General features: G+C 54.2%; 1 protein-coding gene across 1 annotated transcript in view; it reads left to right on the top strand.

Moving 5' to 3' along the window:
* Nucleotides 1–22694, top strand: part of SEMA5B (semaphorin 5B) — a 113018-nt gene extending 90324 nt beyond the window's left edge. Inside the window, exons 5-22 of the mRNA XM_020287147.2 lie at nucleotides 4866–4928; nucleotides 5284–5382; nucleotides 5916–6129; nucleotides 6855–7140; nucleotides 9339–9474; nucleotides 10790–10997; nucleotides 11111–11318; nucleotides 16051–16168; nucleotides 16317–16498; nucleotides 18260–18403; nucleotides 18581–18728; nucleotides 18841–19066; nucleotides 19239–19457; nucleotides 19927–20097; nucleotides 20200–20349; nucleotides 20665–20709; nucleotides 21137–21342; nucleotides 21574–22694. Coding sequence (XP_020142736.1) covers nucleotides 4866–4928; nucleotides 5284–5382; nucleotides 5916–6129; nucleotides 6855–7140; nucleotides 9339–9474; nucleotides 10790–10997; nucleotides 11111–11318; nucleotides 16051–16168; nucleotides 16317–16498; nucleotides 18260–18403; nucleotides 18581–18728; nucleotides 18841–19066; nucleotides 19239–19457; nucleotides 19927–20097; nucleotides 20200–20349; nucleotides 20665–20709; nucleotides 21137–21342; nucleotides 21574–21732 — 2982 coding nt within the window. The 3' untranslated portion in view covers nucleotides 21733–22694. The remainder of the gene's footprint in view (nucleotides 1–4865; nucleotides 4929–5283; nucleotides 5383–5915; nucleotides 6130–6854; nucleotides 7141–9338; nucleotides 9475–10789; nucleotides 10998–11110; nucleotides 11319–16050; nucleotides 16169–16316; nucleotides 16499–18259; nucleotides 18404–18580; nucleotides 18729–18840; nucleotides 19067–19238; nucleotides 19458–19926; nucleotides 20098–20199; nucleotides 20350–20664; nucleotides 20710–21136; nucleotides 21343–21573) is intronic.
* Nucleotides 22695–22995: the final 301 nt, after the last annotated feature.

Here is a 22995-nt window from a genome sequence, read left to right as displayed (position 1 = left end):
GCTCAAGGTCAGGAGTTCAAAACCAGCCTGACCAAGAGAGACCCCGTCTCTACTATAAATAGAAAGAAATTAATTGGCCAACTAAAAATATATAGAAAAAATTAGCTGGGCAAAGTGGCGCATGCCTATAGTCCTAGCTACTTGGGAGGCTGAGGCAGAAGGATTGCTTGAGCCCTGGAGTTGGAGGTTGCTATGAGCCAGGCTGACACCACAGTACTCTAGCCCAGGCAACAGAGGGAGACTCTGTCTCAAAACAATACAAAACAAAACATTTGTTTACAAAATTAATTATTAAAAAACTAGTATCTTTTGAGAGATATTAAAATTATTTTATTTATAAAGCAATAAATTTTCCCAGGTTTTATCAAAGAGCTGCTGAAAATATTACATTTAAGAAATTTTTTAAAAACTAGAGATAATTTGATAAAAATAAGTAAAAATAAAACAATATACTTAAAATATGGAAATTAAAAATTCAATTTTAGAAAATAAAAACTGAATTGAAGGCTTAGAAGATAAAGTTGAAGAAAAAAATGTGCCAGAAATTTGATCAACAACAAAGACCAAGAAATGAAAAATAGGAGAACTATCTGAGAACTAGAGAATCAATGCCCGAGGGCCAGCAGTGGATTGGGTTAATGAAAAGGCCAAAAGGCGAAAAGGTTGGGTGAGCTCCCAAAAGAGAGCCATGCTAAGGCACATCAGTGTGAAATTCTGAAGAGCCTAAAAGTTTCCAGAGCCTAAAGAAAAAAAGAAAAAGAATAAAGATGACTACGAAGGCTGGGGAGGAAGAATTGCATCAGACTCCTGCGTGGCAATGCTGAATGCCAGAAGACAATGGAGAAAGAAATGCCTTTCATATTCCCAGTGAAAATTATTTCAACCTAGAATTCTGTTTTAAAACTATCAAATATGAATAAAGAGAGAACAAATCAGGCATGCAAGAATTTAAAACATTGGCCCACCACGTTAGGAAGATGCTGGAGATGTGCTCCAGCAAAATAAGCAAGTACATCAAGAAAGAGGGAAACGCGGGATTCAGGCCTCAGCAGGGGAAAGAAGGCGAGTCCCAAGTCACCAGCCAAGCAGGAGGTCTTGAGAGCAACCCGTTCGCTGGGACAGGAGGAGGAAGGCTAGGGGATGAGGAAGAAGGCGGAAACCAATAGATTATCTGAATAATTTGCACAAGCAGATAGAAAACGATATTGGGAAGGATTTGTAAGACCTGTTGAGTATATGGGAAAAAAATCAGTGATAGGTACGTGCAAAATTAGCAAATGAAGAAAATCAAGACAATTACCCAGGAAAAACAAAAAGTTGTTCAAGAAAAGAAACCTTGTCAGAATATGAATATTTCACTGATTCTCAGATGCACATGTTTTCACATTTTAATGAGTCTGAAATTGGGACCTGTCTTTCAGTTAAAGGCATGACAGTCGCTCTTAGCCAGCCGCAATCCTGATTTGTCATTCATTGCCTGTGCAGGCGTGCACTCAGCTGTTATTCCTGGTGTTCGGACCAGAACACAGCAGCCCCTTGACATTTCTGTCCACAACCCATTTTAGGGTTATATGAAGGAATATGAGTCCTGGTTTCTCAGAAAACCTTCTGTGGGCACCTTCTGGTAAGACCAAGAAATTGCCAGCATCCAGACTTTCAGGATGGGGTGGATGGCAATCATGGAGACCAGAGTGGATGCTCTTTAAGAATTTCTGCATCTGACCAGGCAAGGTAGCTGACACCTATAATCCTAGCACTTTGGGAGGCTGAGGCAGGAGGGATCACTTTAGGCCAAGAGTTCGAGACCAGCCTGAGCAACATAGTGAGACCCAGTATCCACAAAAAATAGAAAAATTAGCCAGGCGTGATGGCGTGCACCTGTAGTCCCAGCTACTCTGGAGGCTGAGGCAGGAGAGTGACTTGAGCCCAGGAGTTTGAGGCTGTAGTGAGCTATGATGATGCCACTACACTCCAGCTGGGGCAACAGAGTTAGACTCTGTCTCAAAAAAATAAATAAATAAAAGAATTATCATATCACCAACACCTGGGGAGTTCAGAGAATGATACTCTAAACAAACAACAAAAGTGGGCGCTGACAACTCTAAATAGAAAAGTAATTCAGAAGAGATGAACACTGAATTTAAAGAAGGTTTAAAGATACTTAATTTTACTTGCATTTTTCTTTTTTGTTTGTACAAGATTGATATATGATACACATGTATGTCTAAGTAAGAACACTTACAATATGTTTACATTAAAAATTAAATTAATAAGGAATTTGATTGACAGCATGTTTTCTTTCTTCGTGGTTCATCTTATAGATTGATGGTGGTGTACATTCAGTGAAATCTGGGCTGCTAACTGGTAGCAGTGAACAATTTCTATGTATTTACAATAATGTAAATAACAATGTTGATTTTTTTTCTTTTTTTTTCTTTTAGCGTATTATGGGGGTATAGGTGTTAAGGTTATTTATATTGCCCATGCCCCCCCAACGGGAGGATGGGAAGAGGAGAAAGGCATGTGTGCTGGGGGGTGGGCTATGGGGGAAAAAACTTCACTTCCATAACAGGAGGTCAAAAGATGAGGTCTGAGACTGACACACAGTTTTGAGAAATTGACTTAAAAAACACAGAGAAACACTAAAAGAGTTGGAAGTCATTGTCCTTGGGAAAAGGGGTTGAGGTATGGAAGGAGTGGGATTTTTATTAATTTTTATACTATTAAACTTTTTAAACTCTGTATATCATTTGATAAAAATAATTTTTGAAATAAATTAAAAATAAAATGACTCAAAAAAGCCTGTTCTGTGCTGTTATCTTTATAAATATACATATTCTTCTCGGGCCATATGGTCCAACTTTGGTTTGACAAGTCTATACACCATGAGAGGCTGCAGGATGTAGCAGAGGAGCTTAGCTCTGGTGTCACTTGTCTGGGTCTATACCTTGGGTTCGTGGCTTACAGGCTATGTGACCTTAGGCAAATTGCTCAACCTCTCTGGGCTTTCGTTTCCTCACCTGGAAAAGGAGCAGAAGGCCATGTGCTTCACTGGCTGTTGTGAGGATCCAAGAGAAAGTGTGTCAAGTCCCTGGCGCAGCGCCTGTCCCATTGCTGAGCTCAGCATAACTTTAATTCCTATTTATTGTACACACCGCCACCGAGTGGGATCTCATCCCCTTAGGAACAAGGCGGACCGCTTCAAAATGCCCCTGTGCTCAGGGATCCCAAGGCCCCAGTGAGGACCCCTTGCCCATGAAGTCCTCCCAAAGTGCCCGCTGTCCAGAGCTTTCGGCTGGGCGTCTGCAGTGCTTGTGGGTCACTGTTCTTTTCTGCCCCCAGAGGCCCCAAGATGTCTTATTTATGTCCCTCTCTTTTATCAGGCTCCGCCTGGGAGCTGATGGGTCCTGAGTATGACATGCTCAGTTGTCTGTCTGGATGTACCCTGGGGCTCTGTGGCCAGACGCCAGAGGTCATTTGCCCTTTTCCAAGGTCTGGGAGTCACAGACGCCTGAGCTCCAGGCCTGGCATGACAGGATGAGGCCAGTCTGCTCACAGGTCTGACAGGAGCGCTGACCAAACTCGTCACCCAGCTCTGAATCCGGGGCCTGCAGGAGTCAGCCCCGCTCTGCGCTACAAAGCAACCATCTCTGGCTGCAGGTCAGCTGCGGCCAGCACAGCAGAGAGCGGCCCTGCTGCTCCCCATCCCGGCCCTGTCTTCCCTCCCACACCCGGCCCTGGAGCTCTGCAGCCAGGGGCTGCGCGGCCAGAGGCAGCTTTGTGAGAAATTAAAAGCAGGTGGGCTTTTTTTTTTTTTTTTCCATTTGCATGGGAGAGCTGCTGGCTCAGGGCTCCCTCTCCCAGGACAGGTAGACTGTTCATGTTTATAGATGTGACCCAGAAATACATAATGAGCCACACCAGGGCTGTTGACATTGCCTGGACATGAAGGGCATCACTCCTCCCTCAGCCACGGTGCAGAGAGAGCGGAGGCAGCTAGATGAAGGGGAGGAGGGGATCCCGGTGGGCGCAGCCCTCTCCTAATGCAGTGGGCATGCGAGAACTTGGTACTGTCCTCTGGGTCCCCGCATGAAAGCTGCGTCCCCAAACACATTACCCAACGACAAAGCATGAGTGACACTACAGGGGATACTAGAGGGAAGTGTAGACGGCGTGGGCGGGGGTAGCAATCAGGAAAGGAAAAGTCCCAGGCCCCGGAAATGGTGCAAAGAGAAAAAACAGGCATAGCCCTTGGAATCAGAGGAATGTGGGTTCCAGTCCCTGATCTTCCTCGTAGCAGCTGTGTGACCTTAAGCAAGTCACCAGAACCTCAGTTTCCTCATCTGTTAAGAAAAAAAAAAAAACACTTTGCAGGGTTGTAGTGGGAAAATTAAATCTCCTCTAAGGTTTGCAAAATCTAGCCTTTCCTCCCTTTCTGCCTCCTACTCATTGGAGGGACATCTGGCATATAACAGAAATACATTTCCCGTCTCGCACTCAGGGCCTGGGGTGGTATTGAAGGTCTTTCTTGGCCACGTCCAGCTCCCTGGAGGGCCTGGGGCAGGAGGGAGTGGGCAAGTCCTAGGACAGCTGCATGGGGATGATGACGCAACGGCAGCTGTTATCCACCCTGCCCCAAGCAGGTGGCGGGAGTGTTGGGCTGAAGGGTGTCCATTCGCTAAAGGGCTCGGTGAGACCTGGCAGCCCTCCCAGGTCCACGAGGATGTAGTGGGAGGAACCCTCACCCTGCAGGCTGTCCCTGACACGCGGCTTCCGGTCTGCTCCAGACAGCGGCTGCTGCCTGCCCTGGTGATGAGTGACAGCCAATGGCACAGCCACGTGATGTCTGTGTGTTCCCCCCACAGGCCACAGAGTGGGCCCCCAGCGAGGACACGCGCCGCTCCTGCCAAAGCAAAGGGAAGACTGAGGTATGTGGCCTCTGGTCCCAGGGGTCTGGCTTGGAGCTGGCCGGAGGCTTGTGGTTGCAGGGATGGAGGGGCACGGTGTGGGCGGCATGAGGCCCCTGCTGGAGAGCCTGCCCTGGGTGAGCTGGCCGCTCCTTGTGCGGCGAGGACACAGCCCTGCGGCCGGGTGTCCTGAGCACCCGCGTGGGCAGGGACGCGGAGAGGCGGCCTTGGTGGGAGGGGATGTAGGGGGGTATCTGGGGTAGAGGGGAGTGTTTTAGAATATTTGCTAGAATCCGTGACATGGCGGTGTGAGGGGAAGACACCAGCGTCACACCCGGAGAACTGTGCCCCTCTGTCACTTTCCTTCTCGCCGCAGGAGGAGTGTCAGAACTACGTGCGAGTCCTAATCGTCGCTGGCCGGAAGGTGTTCATGTGCGGGACCAACGCCTTCTCCCCAGTGTGCTCCAGCAGACAGGTGGGGCGGCTTGGGCCAGGGGACAGGCGGAGGGGACACCAAGGGGGGATTCTCTTCCCCAGGCACACAGCCTTGGAGGGGGTTTGCTAAATCTAGCAAAAAAAAAAAAAAAAACAAACAAAAAAATAAACCTAAGCCCAAAACCCAAACCAAAAAAGAATGCCCAGTTAGATATGAATTTCAGACAAACAACAAATGATATTTTAGCATAAATATGTCCCATCCAGTATTTAGAGCAAGTTAATTCTGAAAAATTATTTGTTGTTTATCTGAAATTCAACTTTAATGGGGTGTTCTGTGTTTTACTGGTCAATGTACCCTGGACGGTCCTGACTGGGGCTGGAGACAGATGGGGCTCCTGGCAGGACCCCGGCCTCCCTCAGGGACTGTGGGCTGGGCAGTGAGGAGGACGCCAGAGGGGACGAGGTCCAGCGAGACCAGGGCCCCAGGAGGACACGAAACTTCGGGGTGGAAAGAACAGGCAGCCCCCAGGGCCTCAGGGAAAAAGGTCCCCTTCTCCCTGTCGTGCCCAGGTGGGGAACCTCAGCCGGACTATTGAGAAGATCAATGGTGTGGCCCGCTGCCCCTACGACCCTCGCCACAACTCCACAGCTGTCATCTCCTCCCAGGGGGAGCTCTACGCAGCCACTGTCATCGACTTCTCAGGCCGGGACCCCGCCATCTACCGAAGCCTGGGCAGCGGGCCACCGCTTCGCACTGCCCAGTATAACTCCAAGTGGCTCAATGGTAAGGAGGCCCCAGCGCCGGGGTGGGGGCTGTCCCGGTTCCAACCTCGCCAGCCCACCCTGACCTCCCCATCCGTCCTCCTTCTGCCTAACCTCTGCACGGGCTCACACTTGCTTCATCAAGTGATGAACAGGTCCAGAGTAGGGCAGATGTTTGCCCAAAGACCAGAGCATGTTGGAGACAGACCCCAGATGAAATCACAAATGTCCTAAAGACCCAGAACAGATGGAGGGCAGACTATTAGGGGAGAGAGAGAGTTAGGAGTTGATTAGAAAAACAGTTCTGGGTAAGAAGACATTATGGAAGGGTCCGCTAGAATTTCTTGCCTTTTGGGGTCAAATCCTGTGTCTTCACTAACTAGCTGTGGGGCATTGAGCAAGTACTTAACCTCTCTGTGCCACAATGTTCCCATCTGTAATATGGGGATAATCATAGGACTTAACTCATAGGTTGTTCAGGGAATCAAATGGGTTGATCCATAGAAAGCACATAGGATAGCGTCTAGTTCCCAGTGAGTGCTCAGTAGCACATGTTAACTGTCATTTCAGCTGCACTTTGCACTGGAGGTGGGATTAGGGTTAGTTAGAGCCCCCAGGTCACCGAGCTGGCGGTGGCAGGGAGGAGTGTCAGGGTGCCTATCTGGGAAAGCTGGAGTAGCCAGTGCTCCCGATTCTGCCCCCTTCCCCGCTGGCCTGCCCTGCCCCTTCTTCCTCTTCTGCCCCCAGAGCCAAATTTCGTGGCAGCCTATGATATTGGGCTGTTTGCGTACTTCTTCCTGCGTGAGAACGCAGTGGAGCATGACTGTGGACGCACCGTGTACTCTCGGGTGGCCCGCGTGTGCAAGAACGATGTGGGGGGCCGGTTCTTACTGGAGGACACGTGGACCACGTTCATGAAGGCCCGGCTCAACTGCTCCCGCCCGGGCGAGGTCCCCTTCTACTACAACGAGCTGCAGAGTGCCTTCCATCTGCCTGAGCAGGACCTCATCTACGGAGTCTTCACCACCAACGTGTGAGTCCCTGCCCTCTGCCACCCCCTTCTCTGTGACGTCCGGACTCGGTCTGGCCTGGCTGTGCAGCCTGGTGGGCACGGGCAGGCCCCTTCTCTGAGGCCTTGTTTCTTCATCCGTAAGTGGCAATTGTCATACCTCCTGCACTGGTCGTCTAAGGATTCTGTGCTCACCCCTACCTTCTGGAGGGGTGAGTGCTAGTTCTGGCTGGCTAGGAAGGGCAGATGTAGGCCAGAAGTGAGGCAGGTGAAAGGAGCGGGCATGTAGCTCCAGGAAGGAAGTGGAAAATCTCCCTTGCATGAGGGGAGGCAGCCTGGGAGGGCCCAGCAGGGAAGTTCCGCAGGGATTCCTGAAGGTCCCTTCCAACCCCAGGACTGCATGACTCTGCTCAGTCTGACCAGCAGTCTTCTGGCAGTCCTGCCTTCACCTCCCACCTAGGCTGGTTGGAATTAGAGCCTTTTGCTTTCTAGGTGTGAGGAGGGGTGACCCTCACCGAGATCATGAGACCCACCACCTCCTCCTGTGCAGAGGCTAACCTGGCCAGGTGACTTTCATATAGAGAATGATGAATGGGCACGGGGGACCAAGGAAAGCATTCGCTGTGCAGTGTTCTTTGTAAGGACATTAGAAACCTATGAGCCGTAGAGTGTGTTTGCTCACCTTGCGCCCCGGGTGGCAGGCATTGGATGAGGGCCAGGCTAGCTACAGGGGGGACAGTGTGAGTGGACAGGGAGCAGGAGCAGAGAGGCTGTCTGAGCCAGGGGGCAGACGCACAGCACAGATCACACAGGCCCTGAGCTGAGACTTCGTGTTCCCAGCCCTCAGCACCAGAGGTGGGTGGCCAGGAGCAGCGGGCAGGAGTAGCGGGAGAGACATCAAGAAAAACTGGTGACACCGGTGTGGACTGTAAATAGTGCATTTATTGCACATCTTATCCATGCCATGTGCTTGTCCTGATGGGAGTGGGGCAACAGGGAGCAAAGCCAGACATGGCCCTGTCCTTAAGGAGCTTCCCTTTTGGAAATGGTGGATATGAAACAACCAACTGTCACAGTGATAAACATTACAAAGGGGAAGGGCCTGTGCCGAGAAGCCTCTAACAGAACGGAGGGGTGGGAATCAGGCAAGGTGTCCTGTATGGAGGGATGTCTACAGGATGAGCAGGAATTAACTAGGGGGGAAGAGCCTTCCAGCCTGAGGGAATGACACATGCCCAACTTTGGGATGGAAAGAAATGTTCCAGGACCTGAGCAGAGACCGGTGTGGCAAGAGCTTCAAGGGCGAGGAGGAGAAAGACGGGGGAGGAGGCTGAAGGGGTAGGGCAAGGGGGATTATATCCCAAAGGGCCTTGTAGACTGTCTAAAGGGTTTGATCTTTATCCCAAGAGCAAGAAGAAGGTACTGATGGTGTGAAGCCGGCCAGAGACTGGCTCAGAGGTGCCCCTGGAAACGCTCCCTCTGCCGCTGTGTGGAGAATGGCTTGGGAGACCAGACAGGCTGCAGACGGGCCACCAGGACACTGCAGCGTCCTGGGGAGCCCGGGGGCGCTGAGGCCAGGCAGAGGTGGAGGGAGATGGAAACATGGGAGCGGGACTAAAGGCAAAGGATAGGACTAGAAACCTCTGGTGTGGTGGTGTCGTCTCTGTGCACTGTTCCCATCAGACTCATGGAAACGCGTTCCTGTGACTGAAAGGGTCCCAGAGGCCATCCGGTCTCAGGGTATTGCAGGCTGCAGCATAAATCAGTGGTTTGGTGCCAGCTTTTTGATAAACTAATCAGAATATAAAAGAAATAATGGGAGTATAACATATTTAGTGAGGGTAAGTACTGTTTCATGAAACTTGATTGTGGATGTGTGCGTTATACTGAGCTGTGAGGTAAAATACATTTCTTACTGTGGGCCACGGACGAAAATGCTAGAAAGCCACTGACTGTACTTCGGCCTCCCACCGGATAAGGCACGGGCGTGAGGAAGGAGCCCAGAATCCGCTGGGGCTCCTTGTCAGTGGGCCGTTCCCAGGGGTTTGAGAGTGTGAGGACCACATCTCCTCCTCCTGAGACACCTGCATGGTGCGGAAGCTGCCAGGCTCATCGTAGGTGCTTAACAAGTGATGGAGATCGGGCACGACGGCTGGCGTGGGTTTAAGAGGAGGGTGCCGAGGCCTGCAGGAGGGCAGCGTCCGCCATCTCTTGCCTTTCAGGAACAGCATCGCCGCGTCTGCTGTCTGCGCCTTCAACCTCAGTGCCATCTCCCAGGCTTTCAGTGGGCCATTTCGCTACCAGGAGAACCCCAGGGCTGCCTGGCTCCCCATCGCCAACCCCACCCCCAACTTCCAGGTACAGCTTCTCCCTGCCTTCCCCTTTCTTCACACACTGCCTTCCCCCCAGATTGCCAGCCACAAGCTGGTTCCCAACTGTCTAGCCCAGACAAACTCCAGACCTGTCCCTCCTGGTCTACACCCATCCCTGGGATCTTCTATGGTTCCCTAAGAGGGTGGTAACCTCTAAGACTGTGAGTGAGAAGGGGACAAAAGGGGGGAGGCAGAGCAAGGGAGCATGCTGAGTGTGAGCCCACACCTCCAAGGAGGCAGGGCCGGGGACTCAGCTCTCCATAGTCTAAGGGACCAGGAAGGCACTACACAAGATATCTGGCCAGAATTCAGGGATTTTAGCTGGAGTTCGCTCATCGTGTGTCCAGCATGGGTACTAATGCCTGGAGGGTCTCTGAGTGCTGGGAGTGGTCAGGGCCCTGCCACCGGTAGCGTGAGCATCCCCCGTCCTGTGATGGAGATGGGAAAAGAATGAGTTGGCAGAGGAGGCTGCTGCTGATTGACTTCCATGTCCCTCCACCTTCCTGCTCAGGGGTGGTGTGCAGCTGGGAGGGACCTCAGGCTTTGCCCTCCAGCAATCCTGACCCAGATCTAGCCTGTCTCTGTGTGACCTTGGGCAAGCCACCCAAGCTCCTTGAGTCTCTTTTTCCCTACCCAGAACCAGGGATAATACCATAAAGGATGATATGTCATAGATGTGTGCAAGGGGTGATATGCCTGGCATGTAGTAGGTGCTCAGTAAAAGGTGACTGCCTTCCAGCTTTGCTTTAGAAGGCATAAGAACCCTGAGCTATCTTTACCAATAAAAGAAAAATTAGCGAGGCTCACGGCCTGCCTGTCATCTCAGCTACTCAGGAGGCTGAGGCGGGAGAGTTGCTTGAGCCCAGAAGTGTGAGGATGCTGTGAGCTATGATGATGCCACTGCACTCTACCTGGGGTGAGGAGTGAGACTCTGTCTCAAAACCAACCAACCAAACAAACAAACAAGAAAGTTCTGAGCTGGCAGGGACACAGGAGAGGGGCACTTATAGCAACAGCATAAAACCCAGAACACTTGTTGTCCACACTCAGATGATCTGTTTTTAGATAATCCAGCACCCTTTGCTCTCCCCCCTCCTCTTCCCCAGCCCTGGTAGGTCTGGGTGCTAGGAGTGGTCAGGTCCCATCCCTGGAAAGGCTTCAGGGGACCCAGCAGGGATATTAGGGGCGGGGATGCTGGAGAATCAGCGTCTGCCCGTGGCCCCTGGTTACAATAAGGAGGAGGGGGTGGGGGTCGCGGCAGCTGGGCGGCTGGGCCCTTGTGACCCGGCTCCCCGCTGCAGTGCGGCACCCTGCCTGAGACTGGCCCCAACGAGAACCTGACGGAGCGCAGCCTGCAGGACGCGCAGCGCCTTTTCCTGATGAGCGAAGCCGTGCAGCCGGTGACACCCGAGCCCTGTGTCACCCAGGACAGCGTGCGCTTCTCACACCTCGTGGTGGACCTGGTGCAGGCCAAGGACACGCTCTACCACGTGCTCTACATCGGCACCGGTGAGCCGGCCGGCCCAACCTGGGCTGCAGGTGGGGAGGAGGCCGAGGGGCGGGGGCGGGGCTTGCGAGTTGCCTGGGCCTTCAAGGCCACTTCGTCTGCCCCGCGCCCCCAGAGTCGGGCACCATCCTGAAGGCACTGTCCACGGCGAGCCGCAGCCTCCGCGGCTGCTACCTGGAGGAGCTGCACGTGCTGCCCCCCGCGCGCCGCGAGCCGCTGCGCAGCCTGCGCATCCTGCACAGCGCGCGCGCGCTCTTCGTGGGGCTGAGCGACGGCGTGCTGCGCGTGCCGCTGGAGCGCTGCGCCGCCTACCGCAGCCAGGGGTAAGCCGGGCCGCGGGGGTGGCCCTTTAGGGGCGGGCTCTGGACCCAGGGCGGCCCAAGTCGCTTCCCATCACTATCTCCAGCTGTGTGCCTTTGGACAAGTCACTTGGCCTCTCTGAACCTCGCTGGATTTTTGTGAGGGTTAATGGGGATAATCTGCATAAAGGATTTATCACTGCCTGGGGGAAATTGTGGTGGCTGTTGTCGTCCCTGTTGTCAACCCCATAGTTAGGGCCTGTCAGCCATCTCTAGCCCACTTGGTTTATTCTCAGTGCCCTCGGTTCAGAGAGAGGTCTTTATCTTGGAGGCCACAGCGCTTATATTTCCCAGAAGTGGGGCCATGGGAGGTGATGCTCTGAGTCAGCTCCCATTTTTGCTCCTCTTCGTTCCTTGGAAGAGGCAGAGCGGGCGGTGCGGGTAGGGCGGCGGGCAGCCACGTGGGGGCGTCGTGCTGCCTTCCCGCTGCTGCTGAGGTCGGGTCTCCCTGCGGGAGCTTCAGATGGATTCGCATGTTTGACAACTGTGACACCAGTGTTTTAGGGGAAAACCAAAGCGTCTTCCAAGCCAAATGGAAATGTAGCGCAGACTCCTACCACTCAAGGCTCTCCTGGGCCGCATCCCCTCGTGTGCGTGATAATCAAAAGCTGGCATAGCCACTGCCGCCTCAGCTTCTGTGGCCTTTGCAGCCGAGAGTCCTCCTGGCTGTGCCATCTGTCCTCAAGATTCAGAAGACAAATGGTATCCATGATGCCAGCGCTGATCTTCAGCCCCAGTGGAGTGTGCGGGGACTGGGCAGAGGCCCGTAGGGGAGGGGAGGCCTGGGGGGCTTGGTGTGGCAGCCGCAGGGGGCAGGGGCAGAGGCGGACACTCCAGCTCCCCGCAGCCCTGACGCACGGCTCCGGCGGCGACACACCGCGCATTTACTAAGCCCTGCCATGTTCGAGGCACTTTGCAGGGCTGGTGGTGTGAGAGGAGGCAAGGTGAAATAGGCCCAGAACACTTGCTTCCCTCAGGCCTCCAGCCCTCTGGCTGGGAAGAGGACGCTCGGCCAGTGTCAGAGGTGTGGGGGAGGCAGTGGGGTGTAGCGGGAAGGACTTCCGTGCAATTAGACACGCCTGGGCTCCATCTCAGCTCCCTCTACTGACCGTGTGGTCCTGAGCAAGTTACTCCACCTTTTTGAGCTTGAGCTCTCTCATCAGGAAAATGGGGAGAAATCTGATGAAGCAAATGATGTTTAATTTAATTTACGCAGAATTATAAGGATTGGGAAGTGCCTAGTTCAGCGAATCACAAGTGGTAGCTAGTATGTTTATTCCTTTGTAATCTCCACAAACCCATTTAGGAGTCCCCCAGCCTCCTAGGCTTTCTGGAGTCTCGCAATCTGCAACACTGAATACAGACAGTACGGCTTGGCAGTGAGTCACGGGCTTTCACACATGGCTTGTGGTCTAGGAGGTTGTAAATCCTTAAAAGGCAAACCCAGTGTCCTGGTATTTTGTTATACTTCACCAGGGAGCCCTGCCCAGCCCAAGGCACAGAGTGGCCTTCTGCACATGACTGTTCATTCAGTTGACTGATTATCTGGCTTGAGAGGAGTTTGGTGCAGGAGAGGCATGAGGAATGGAATTAGAAAATGGATTGAGGCCAGCTAGGAAGGCCAAGGGGAGGACTGGGACTTGAATCCTGAGGCTCTAGGCACTGACGTGGTGGTGCAGCTGTGGGGAGGAGCCATGGGCAGCATGAAAGGATCAGACAGGGGTGAGCAGCACTGTCCCAGGGCAGATGGACACCAGTGAGCCAGTGTGGGCCTCGGCCCAGTCTGAAGGAATGGGGTCTGCAGTGGAAAGGAAGATGCTGGGACATTTCTCCACTCACACGTTCTGCAGAGAGGGGATAGAGAGGTTGTGCAGGGGGCCTGTTGCACTCCTTCCCTGGAGCAAGGTGGAAAGAAGTCAGTTTGGAGTCTGAAACTTTCGTCCTATTTGATTTCCTGAGTTTGGGATAAGAACCCTTGATGTTTACAGCAAAAACCCTGCCATAAAGCTATAGGTGGATCCAAAAACTATAAAACGCAAGGTCACATTATTGCAAGGTTAATCAAATGACCAGAGCAAGTACATGCAGCCACCAAGCTATGCTCTCCAGGAGCCTGAGTGCCAACTGCCAATCCCATTTTATCAGAATTTCTGCTATCATGGGGTGGGTTGTTACAGGGTTTTACTGTGTCCTAGGACAGACATTTCATGCTTTTCCCATAATTCAAGCCACAGGATTCAAGTCCCAATCCTCCCATTCCTTCCAAAGCTGGCAGGAGGATGAGCGTGGGTAAGTAGAGGCCTCTTCAAGTCCCCTCCTCTGCCCAGAACCCAGGGTCTTGTCTCCCACTGCCTTCTTTCAGTCAGACAAATCTCAGCCCTGCAGGGCACAACTAAGGTCCTGGTCTGGCCAGAGAGGGACCAGGGTTCCCCCGAGGAGAAGCAGAGGGAATGAAGCACTGACTAGCTACATAGCAGTGTTTCATGTAGGAACTGCACACTTCCTCTTTCCAGCATGCCTTTCGCTCTGCCCCTGGTTGGGCCGCAGTGTCCTCTACCCCATCCCGCTCACAGTTCCCCACTGCCCGCCTGTGAGCAAGCACAGGGAAGGCCCACTCTCAAGCACTCGCTTACAAGCTCTGGAGAGGCCCTTTCCACCTTGGACAGCTCCCATCCTGCGACTATTGCTGCACCTTCCCCCATCTGTCTCTCTCAGGGAAAGGACCTGTTCCCTTTTGTAATGGCTGCTTGAGACTCTGCAGTAAAAAGGCATGGTGATATATTATTGGTCTGATGGCTCCTTTTATGAAAAGAACTCTAAACTGCCACCCATTTCTACAGTCAGAGACACATTCTAACTGTCTATTCTGCTTGGAGCTTCCATTTTCTAGGGAGCATTCCCTGCTCTTTAAGCTCTGAAGTGGTCTTTGGCCAAAGCAGTGAATGTGGCTCCACCTGATTCAGGGAGGCAGCTGTTCCCTGTAGTTACTCATGAGAAGAGACAGCAGAGACTAGCTCCAGGGAGTCTGGAAGGCCCCCTTGGGCTGCTGGGGGTTGTCCCTGGAGCTTCAAGAGAGGAGAAAAATTCTACCCTTGAGACATCAAAAGCTGAACCCTTGGCTCTTTTGTGTATCCCGTTAGTCTTAGGCATCCTTGACTACTTTGTTCAATGGAAAAATCCCTCTGAAAACTCACATACTGCTGTGGATTTCCTTTCTAGGCTCCTCTACCTTCTTTTCTGTCTAGTTCCCCCTTCTCCCAAGCCCCCCTATTTTCTAACCTCCATTTCTGAGCCCCTGCCCAGTGTTCTCTCTAGACCCTCTCTGGCAGACCTGCTCAGAAAGGGGCGGGAGCTGGGGGAAGGAGGCAGTAGGGATCCAGGTATCCCCTCGGATGGCAGTGGGCTCTCCGGGTGTTGGAGGGACCCTCTTTCTGGCCCAGGATCTGATAATCTCTTTATATAGCAATAGCAAATCCGTATTCCATAATCCCTGTAGACTCCTTTTCTCTCCTTTGAAGTCCTACTAGCAGAGATTTAATATTTTTGTTAAAAAAGTAAAGGATATATGTTACATGAATAAATCTGAAGGAGAAACGGAAGAAAGGAGCTCTAGACTATGAGAAGCAGTGGCATTGGAGCATGTAACAGCGTGTGAATCGTTATCTTTTCCGGGCCACTGCAGAGAGACCAGCCCTGGGGGCCAGGAAAGGAGGAACTGGGACGTGACGCCTGTCCTGGCAGCCTGAGCTAATTCTCATAATGCCAGAGCACTGGACTCTGTTCCTGCCACTGAGCAGCACAGGCTTGTGGAGGCCACAGGTGACCCGGGACTGTCCCCAGGTGTCCCCTGACCCTGTGCTGTGTTTTGAAGGATGGGCCCATAGTCACTCAGTGTGTGAAATCAGACACAGGCTCCAGTGGGAGGCAGAAGCATGAAGGGGGAGTGTGGTTAAGAAGCTTATTTCTGGCCCAAGCTCCACCATATACAATTTGTGTGATCTCAGGAACCCCTTTCTCCCCTCTCCTTTGTACAAAGAAAGGGTTGTTTTATGGATCCCAGTGATTCGCATCCTGGCTCCTGCTAGAATCACCCAGGGAGCTTTTTAAAAACCACACTGTCCCTAGTGATTCTTGTTTGGGGCGGGCCCAGGTAATTACTATTTTTTAAAAGCTCCTCGAGTGATTCTAATGTGCAGCCAGAGTTGAGAGCTGCTCAGCCAAACCATCTTTAGGGCCTTTTCCATCTCTCTACATTCACAGCACCTGCCAGGGAGGCACTACCTCTTTGGGTTTCTGGTAACCACGTCTGCTCCTGTGGCCCTAGGTGAGGAGCACGGGGGCCCATACTCACAGAAAGCAGCACAATCTTTTGGTTAAGTGTGCCCTCTCTGCAGGATGAGGGTTCGAGTCCTTGGTCAGCTCTCTGGTTTCCTCCATATAACATGGGGAGAATAACAGGACTTACCTCATTGGGTTGCTGTATTAAATTAAATTAATTCATGCTTGTGAAGTGCTTAAAGTGATGTCTTACACACAGTAAGTGAATTTAGTTACTACGCTCAGTGAATTTAGTTACTATGGTGGAGAGTCACTGGATGGAACGAGGTGCCCAGAAGAGAGTGTCCAGGTGTGTTCTTGAGATGCAGGTGAGGCCGGGGAGCTAGCGGGCTTGAGTCCCAGGACCTCTGTCTGGCAGGGCATGCCTGGGGGCACGGGACCCGTACTGCGGCTGGGACGGGAAGCAGCAACGTTGCAGCACGCTCGAGGACAGCTCCAACATGAGCCTCTGGACCCAGAACATCACAGCGTGTCCTGTGAGAATCCCTTTGCGCCCCCACCTCAGACCTGTCCCTCAGTTAAGGCTCTGACTTCCCACCAGTATTCCCCAAGTCCCCTGGAATCTTGTGTCTTCCCTGGCGCTACCTTGGTGACAGAGATCCTGCCCCATATGCGTGTCTGCAGGTTCGGAATGTGACACGGGACGGAGGCTTTGGCCCGTGGTCACCATGGCAACCATGTGAGCACTTAGATGGAGACAACTCAGGCTCTTGCCTGTGTCGGGCCCGATCCTGTGACTCCCCTCGACCACGCTGTGGGGGCCTCGACTGCCTGGGGCCGGCCATCCACATCGCCAACTGCTCTAGGTATGTGATGACGGGGCTTGCATGCTGTCTGCCTTGGACCGGGCTGGGGAGAACTGGGGAAATACCCCACCCAGGTATTTGCCGAGGGAAGGAAACAACTCAGGGGTGTTTCAGGGACTGGACAGGTGGCTTATAATGTCTGAGGCAGGAAACCTGAGCCCTGAGGGAGTTGCCACAATAGTGGGAGAGAAGTTTCTGCCTTGGGGCTCTTGATGCATGGAGGAAGGCTGGGCAGGCATGGGAGTCACTCCCAAAGGCTAGCCTCAGTGAGTCTTGCTGTCCCAAACAAGAGGTACAGCATGGGATGGGTAAGAAGAGACATCATGCCAGGCGCGGTGTCTCACGCCTGTAATCCTCCCACTCTGGGAGGCTGAGGCGGGTGGATTGCTTGAGGTCAGGAGTTCAAAACTAGCCTGAGCAAGAGCGAGACCCCGTCTCTACTATAAATAGAAAGAAATTAATTGGCCAACTGATATATATATATATATACATATATATATATATAAAATTAGCTGGGCGTGGTGGCGCATGCCTGTAGTCCCAGCTACTCGGGAGGCTGAGGCAGAAGGATTGCTTGAGCCCAGGAGTTTGAGGTTACTGTGAGCTAGGCTGACGCCACGGCACTCACTCTAGCCTGGACAACAAATCGAGACTCTGTCTCAAAAAAAAAAAAAAAAAAGAAGAAGAAGAAGAAGAGACATCAGAGACTAGCTCCAGGGAGTCTGGAAGGCCCCCTTGGGCTGCTGGGGGTTGTACTTGGAGCTTCAAGAGAGGAGAAAAATTCTACCCTTGAGACACCAAAAACTGAAACCCTTGGCTCTTTTGTGTATCCCTTTAGTCAGGAGGCATGAACAGGGCCAACCCACCTAACCACTCTGAGTTTCTCTCAGTGAGGGTTACAGGAGATAATGTTGTACAGAGCTTGCACCCTGCCTGGCTACCTGGGGACTCCATAAAATGGTTATAACAACTAACTTATGATTTGGGCACTCTTAAAATAATTATTTCATATACACTTATTAATTTAACCCTCACAGCAACCTCATGGGATAGGAATACAATCATTATCCTTACTTTGAAATTAAGGGTGCTATGAGGCACAGAAGGTGTCAATAACTCGTCCATGGTCATATAGCCTCTAAGTGGTAGAGTCCAGATTTGAAAATTGGAGTCAAAGTAGGCAAGAGTGGCCAGGCGCGGTGGCTCACGCCTGTAATCCTAGCACTCTGGGAGGCTGAGGCAGGAGGATTGCTCAAGGTCAGGAGTTCAAAACCCGCCTGAGCAAGAGCGAGACACCCCCCTCCCCCTACTAAAAATAGAAAGAAATTTGCTGGACAACTAAAAATATATATAAAAAAGTGAGTCGTATCTGAGGTTGGAGCAAAGCATGTGCAGTAGTAGGAGAAAATGTGGTTTGAGTGCAAAGATTGGACAATCAAGGTTGAAAGGAAGGCTGCCCATTGGAAAGGTGACCGAGGCTTCTCTAAAGTGTGTGTCCTTTTGCTGGTGTGAGAAGGGGCCATGTCCTGTCTCTGTGTCCTTAGCCCTGAGCACAGCCTGCTATATGGAAGAAGAATACGTGCTTGAGGAATGAATGAGGGGATGAATGAATGAGTGTGCCTGAGATGACCTGCTTAGGAGCTGATATTTTCTGTGCCACTGTCCGTCCCCTCCTGGCAACAATACAAAAGCCATCTGCTCAGACGAAGACTAGATCTAAGAAGCTAGGGGCATCTGTCTCTGTCCCCTCCACCCCACCAGGAATGGGGCGTGGACCCCGTGGTCATCGTGGGCGCTGTGCAGCACGTCTTGTGGGATCGGCTTCCAAGTCCGCCAGCGCAGTTGCAGCAACCCTGCTCCCCGCCACGGGGGCCGCATCTGCGTGGGCAAGAGCCGGGAGGAGCGGTGAGCGAGGGCGTGGCTGGGGTTTCTCAGCACAAGCTTGCCCTGAGCTTCCAGACTTTCCAGGCCCAGTTAAAGTGGCCTGGATTCTCCGCGCGGCCGCAGGGGAGGGGGCCTCTTGTTAAGAGGAGGTGGGGACCTCTCCCTGGGGTGACGCCTCCCTCCCCACTGCACCCCCAGGTTCTGTAACGAGAACACGCCTTGCCCGGTGCCCATCTTCTGGTCGTCCTGGGGCTCCTGGAGCAAGTGCAGCAGCAACTGCGGAGGTGGCGTGCAGTCGCGGCGTCGCACCTGCGAGAACGGCAACTCCTGCCCGGGCTGCGGCGTGGTGAGGGCCACCAGGCGGGGCGCGGGGTGTGGCGCGGGGGCGCAGGCGGGCCTCGGGGGCTCCAGCCAAGGGGAGGACAGTCCCCAACACCACCCCGGCTCCCACCCCGAAGGAGTTCAAGACGTGCAATCCCGAGGGCTGCCCCGAAGTGCGGCGCAACACGCCGTGGACGCCGTGGCTGCCCGTGAACGTGACGCAGGGCGGGGCGCGGCAGGAGCAGCGTTTCCGCTTCACGTGCCGCGCGCCCCTGCCCGACCCCCACGGCCTGCAGTTTGGCCGGAGAAGGACGGAGACTAGGACTTGCCCGCCGGATGGCTCTGGAGCCTGCGACACCGACGGTACAGCCGTGCGCCCTCCGCACGCGCCACCCTCCCTGGCAACCCCCGAAGTGGCGGGGGCGGGGTGGGTAGTCCGGTCGCGGGAGCTCCGGGGGAGGCCCGGAGGGCGGGGTGGGGGATCCGCCGGGCGTCCCCCGGGCGCCCCCGTCGCTGAGGCAGCGCCCCTCCGCAGCCCTGGTGGAGGACCTCCTGCGCAGCGGGAGCGCCTCCCCGCACACGGTGAGCGGGGGCTGGGCCGCCTGGGGCCCCTGGTCGTCCTGCTCCCGGGACTGCGAGCTGGGCTTCCGCGTCCGCAAGAGAACGTGCACGAACCCGGAGCCACGCAACGGCGGCCTGCCCTGCGTGGGCGACGCCGCGGAGTACCAGGACTGCAACCCCCAGGCTTGCCCAGGTAACCCTGCGCCGAAGGAATCCCTGGCAACCCCTTCATCCGAGAGACCCTAGTTCTACCCAGAAACCTCCTTGCCCAGGTGACCTCTTCCCCCTGCCAACTCTGTGTAAGGGACCCCAGAGCGATTTTTCCTCCTGATTCCAGACGCAGTGGCTTCTCCGGAGGAGTAGGGCCTTTCCTCACCCTCCCTGTCACTTTTTTGTTTTTCCCAGTGGGATAGATAAGGAGCCTGGATGGAGGTGGAGTTGGTTTCTCCCTCCGGGTATCCTTGCTGCTGTCTGCATTTCCTCTGCCCCTGGGGGGTTTGCCAGGGGGCACTCTATAACAGTGCACTGTGGGGTGGGGTGGGGTAGAGTGGCTGTTGAGGTCAGTGTGGCCCAGGGCAGAGTGGCCTGGCTTGGGGCGGATGGAAGACTGTCTTGGTCCCTGCCTGCCCCTGTAGCCCCTCACACAACCCATGCCCTTGCAGTGCGAGGTGCCTGGTCTTGCTGGACCTCGTGGTCCCCATGCTCAGCCTCCTGCGGTGGGGGCCACTATCAACGCACACGCTCCTGCACCAGCCCCGCGCCCTCCCCGGGTGAGGACATCTGTCTCGGGCTGCACACGGAGGAGGCGCTATGTTCCACACAGGCCTGCCCAGGTACTAGGTGCATCTGACTAGAGCTGGGCAGCACCATGGGGCCTTCTTATCTCCACCTGGGGGTCCTGGGCAGTTAACCTCATCCCAGCCCATCACCCACAGAAGGCTGGTCGCTGTGGTCTGAGTGGAGCGCGTGCACTGAGGACGGAGCGCAGAGCCGCAGCCGGCGCTGTGAGGAGCTCGTCCCAGGGCCCAGTGCCTGTGCTGGAAACAGCAGCCAGAGCCGCCCCTGCCCCTACAGCGAGATTCCTGGTGGGTCCTCCCGCAGCACCTCACACCAACCCTCCCCATACTGAGCTTCCAACTTCCTCCTTCTGAAGCTTGTGTCTTTTGAGGGTCGCGGGTGGGAGACGCCAAGAGAGCTGTCACATCTTTGCCTCAGTCCATACACTTGGGGCCTTGGCAGTCCTCACCTAGTGGACTAGCCAGCCCTTCTTAGGGGTGGGGTCTGGGGAGGGCTTAGCCCTCCAGCCTGTGCTGACCCTGGGTCCTAGCCCAGGAAGGCCCCTCCCCTCTCCTCTCCATTCCTCTCTGCCCCTGACACCCTGTCCACTGGTCTTCCTGCAGTGATCCTGCCTGCCTCCAGCATGGAGGAGGCCACCAGCTGTGGAGGTAAAAGGAACCAGCCCCACCTGTGACAGCGTCCTTCTGCCCCTCCTGCACCCCGCTCCAAAGCCTGGATTCTTCCCACCTCCTGATGCAGACAGCCATGCTTTTCGGGGTCCCCCGCTGCCTTGAACCACGTGTAGGGTGGTCTGGGCAGTCCCATCCATGTCCCCCAGCTAGGAGGCTGTCAACAGTCTGTACCCAAGGAAGAGTCATCCGACTCCAGACCCTCTGGTTGCCACCTCTGACTCAAGCCACAGGTTGTCCTATGAAAAAGGCCTCCAGTGACAGGCCACCAGTTCCTTTGGCTCTAGCCTCAAAGCCCTTTCCTGTAGGTCTCAGAGCCTCCTATTGTTTCTGCTGCCAGGGAGGCAGTCAGGTGTCTCTCCTGAAGACACGTGGCCCTTATCTTACCTACTGCCTCTCCTCCCAGGGTTCAGTCTCATCCACCTGGTGGCCACGGGTGTCTCCTGCTTCCTGGGCTCTGGGCTCCTGACCTTGGCAGTGTACCTGTCTTGCCAGCACTGCCAGCGTCAGTCCCAGGAGTCCACACTGGTCCATCCTGCCACCCCCAACCACCTGCACTACAAGGGTGGGGGCACCCCCAAGAACGAGAAGTACACACCCATGGAGTTCAAGGTGGGAGCCTTGTTTTAGAAGCCTAGGGCAGGGGGCAGGGGGCAAGGGTGCTGGCCCTAAGCTGGGCGTACCTGGGCTGGGCACTTGGGACGGAGCAGTGGCGGAACAGAGCACTGCAACAGCAGTCTGACTGTTCCCTTGCTGGCTGGCTTGTGGACTTCTCACCCTGGCCTGTCCCCTTCCCTCGTCTCTCCCCTCACCCCTTTCTCTGGTTCTGTCTTCCTCCTGCAGACCCTAAACAAGAATAATTTGATCCCTGATGACAGAGCCAACTTCTACCCATTGCAGCAGACCAATGTGTACACGACCACCTACTACCCAAGCCCACTGAACAAACACAGCTTCCGGCCTGAGGCCTCCCCTGGACAACGGTGCTTCCCCAACAGCTGATACCACCGTCCTGGGGACTTGGGCTCCTTGCCTTCCTAAGGCACAGAGCAGGTGGAGATGGGACAGTGGAGCCAGTTTGGTTTCTCCCTCTGCACTAAGCCAAAAACTTGCTGCCTTGCCCGTGGGGGTCACACCTGGCTTGAGAGAGCTCTGGCTGGCGTTGACCATGGGGGAGAGGGCTGGCTTCAGGCTGGCACCTGGCTGCGGGTCCAGCTCAGCCCAGGTCTCCCATGGCCGCCTTGTGACCCACCATCACGCTGACCCTCCCCTGCCATGCCTGGCTGCAGACCTGCTGGGCGTGTGAGGAATCGGAGAGTGGAGCTGGCGAGAGGGCAGGCTCTTGGGTTTGACCTGGAAACAACTTCCTGTGGCCGCCACGAGCTGAGTCTGGCTCTCTTTGGCTGGCCCCAAGAATGGCCTTGGCTAAATCCTGATTATCTCTGAAAGGAACTAGTCAAATGGCCCAGTAGCTCTGGATTCTCTGCCCAGGGATGGGCCATTGTGGTGCTGCCCCAATGTGACATAGGGGACCAAGGCCAGCCCAGGTTGTTCACCTCTGCCTGGCAGTCCGTACTTCACCCAGGGACATCCCTCTGGTCAGAGGCGGTGAGGACTGGGGACTGGAGGCTGGGCTTTGCTGAGAAGCCCTTTCATCTGAGCTGGTGCAGGCCTTAGCCTTGCCCTCAGTGCGGGACAGGTGGCCCGGGAGAAAAGGAGGCTGAAGGCTGCAGGAGGCAGGAGTCTGGCCACCGTGCCTCTCTGGAGACTGTCTGCCAGTTGCTGCTCAACAGAGTTGTTGGCTGAGACCTGCTTGGGAGTCTCTGCTGGCCCCTCGTCTGTTCAGGAACACACACACACACACACACACACACACACACACACACGGTCACAATCACAAGCTGCCACAGCAACACAGGAATCGGGCTGTGGCATTATTAATTAAAGATGATATCCAGTCTCCTAATGTCACTGTGTCTTTGTGTATATGTGTGTGGTCTCTTCTTGGCATGGATGAGTCCATCTGAGCGAGGCACTGGGGTATCAGATGGTCTTCCCAAGGTGGAGGGAATGACCCAAGGAGAGTTTGACTTTAATAGATATCTTTGCATGTGTGGGTGTTTGTACACAACAGGACAGAGTTCTGTCGCTCCTTCAGCGTCTCTTCCAGGCCACAGCTCCAGGATCACAGGATCAAGATTCTCGAGTCCAGCAGGAGAATGTTGATGAGGATTCTTTTATGGGATATTTAAAACTGCTGAGTTT

Source organism: Microcebus murinus, chromosome 1 (assembly GCF_040939455.1).
Source record: "Microcebus murinus isolate Inina chromosome 1, M.murinus_Inina_mat1.0, whole genome shotgun sequence".
Classification (NCBI taxonomy): Eukaryota; Metazoa; Chordata; class Mammalia; order Primates; family Cheirogaleidae; genus Microcebus; species Microcebus murinus.
Note: the sequence above shows the minus strand (reverse complement) of the source record. Positions and strands in the feature narration are given on the sequence as shown.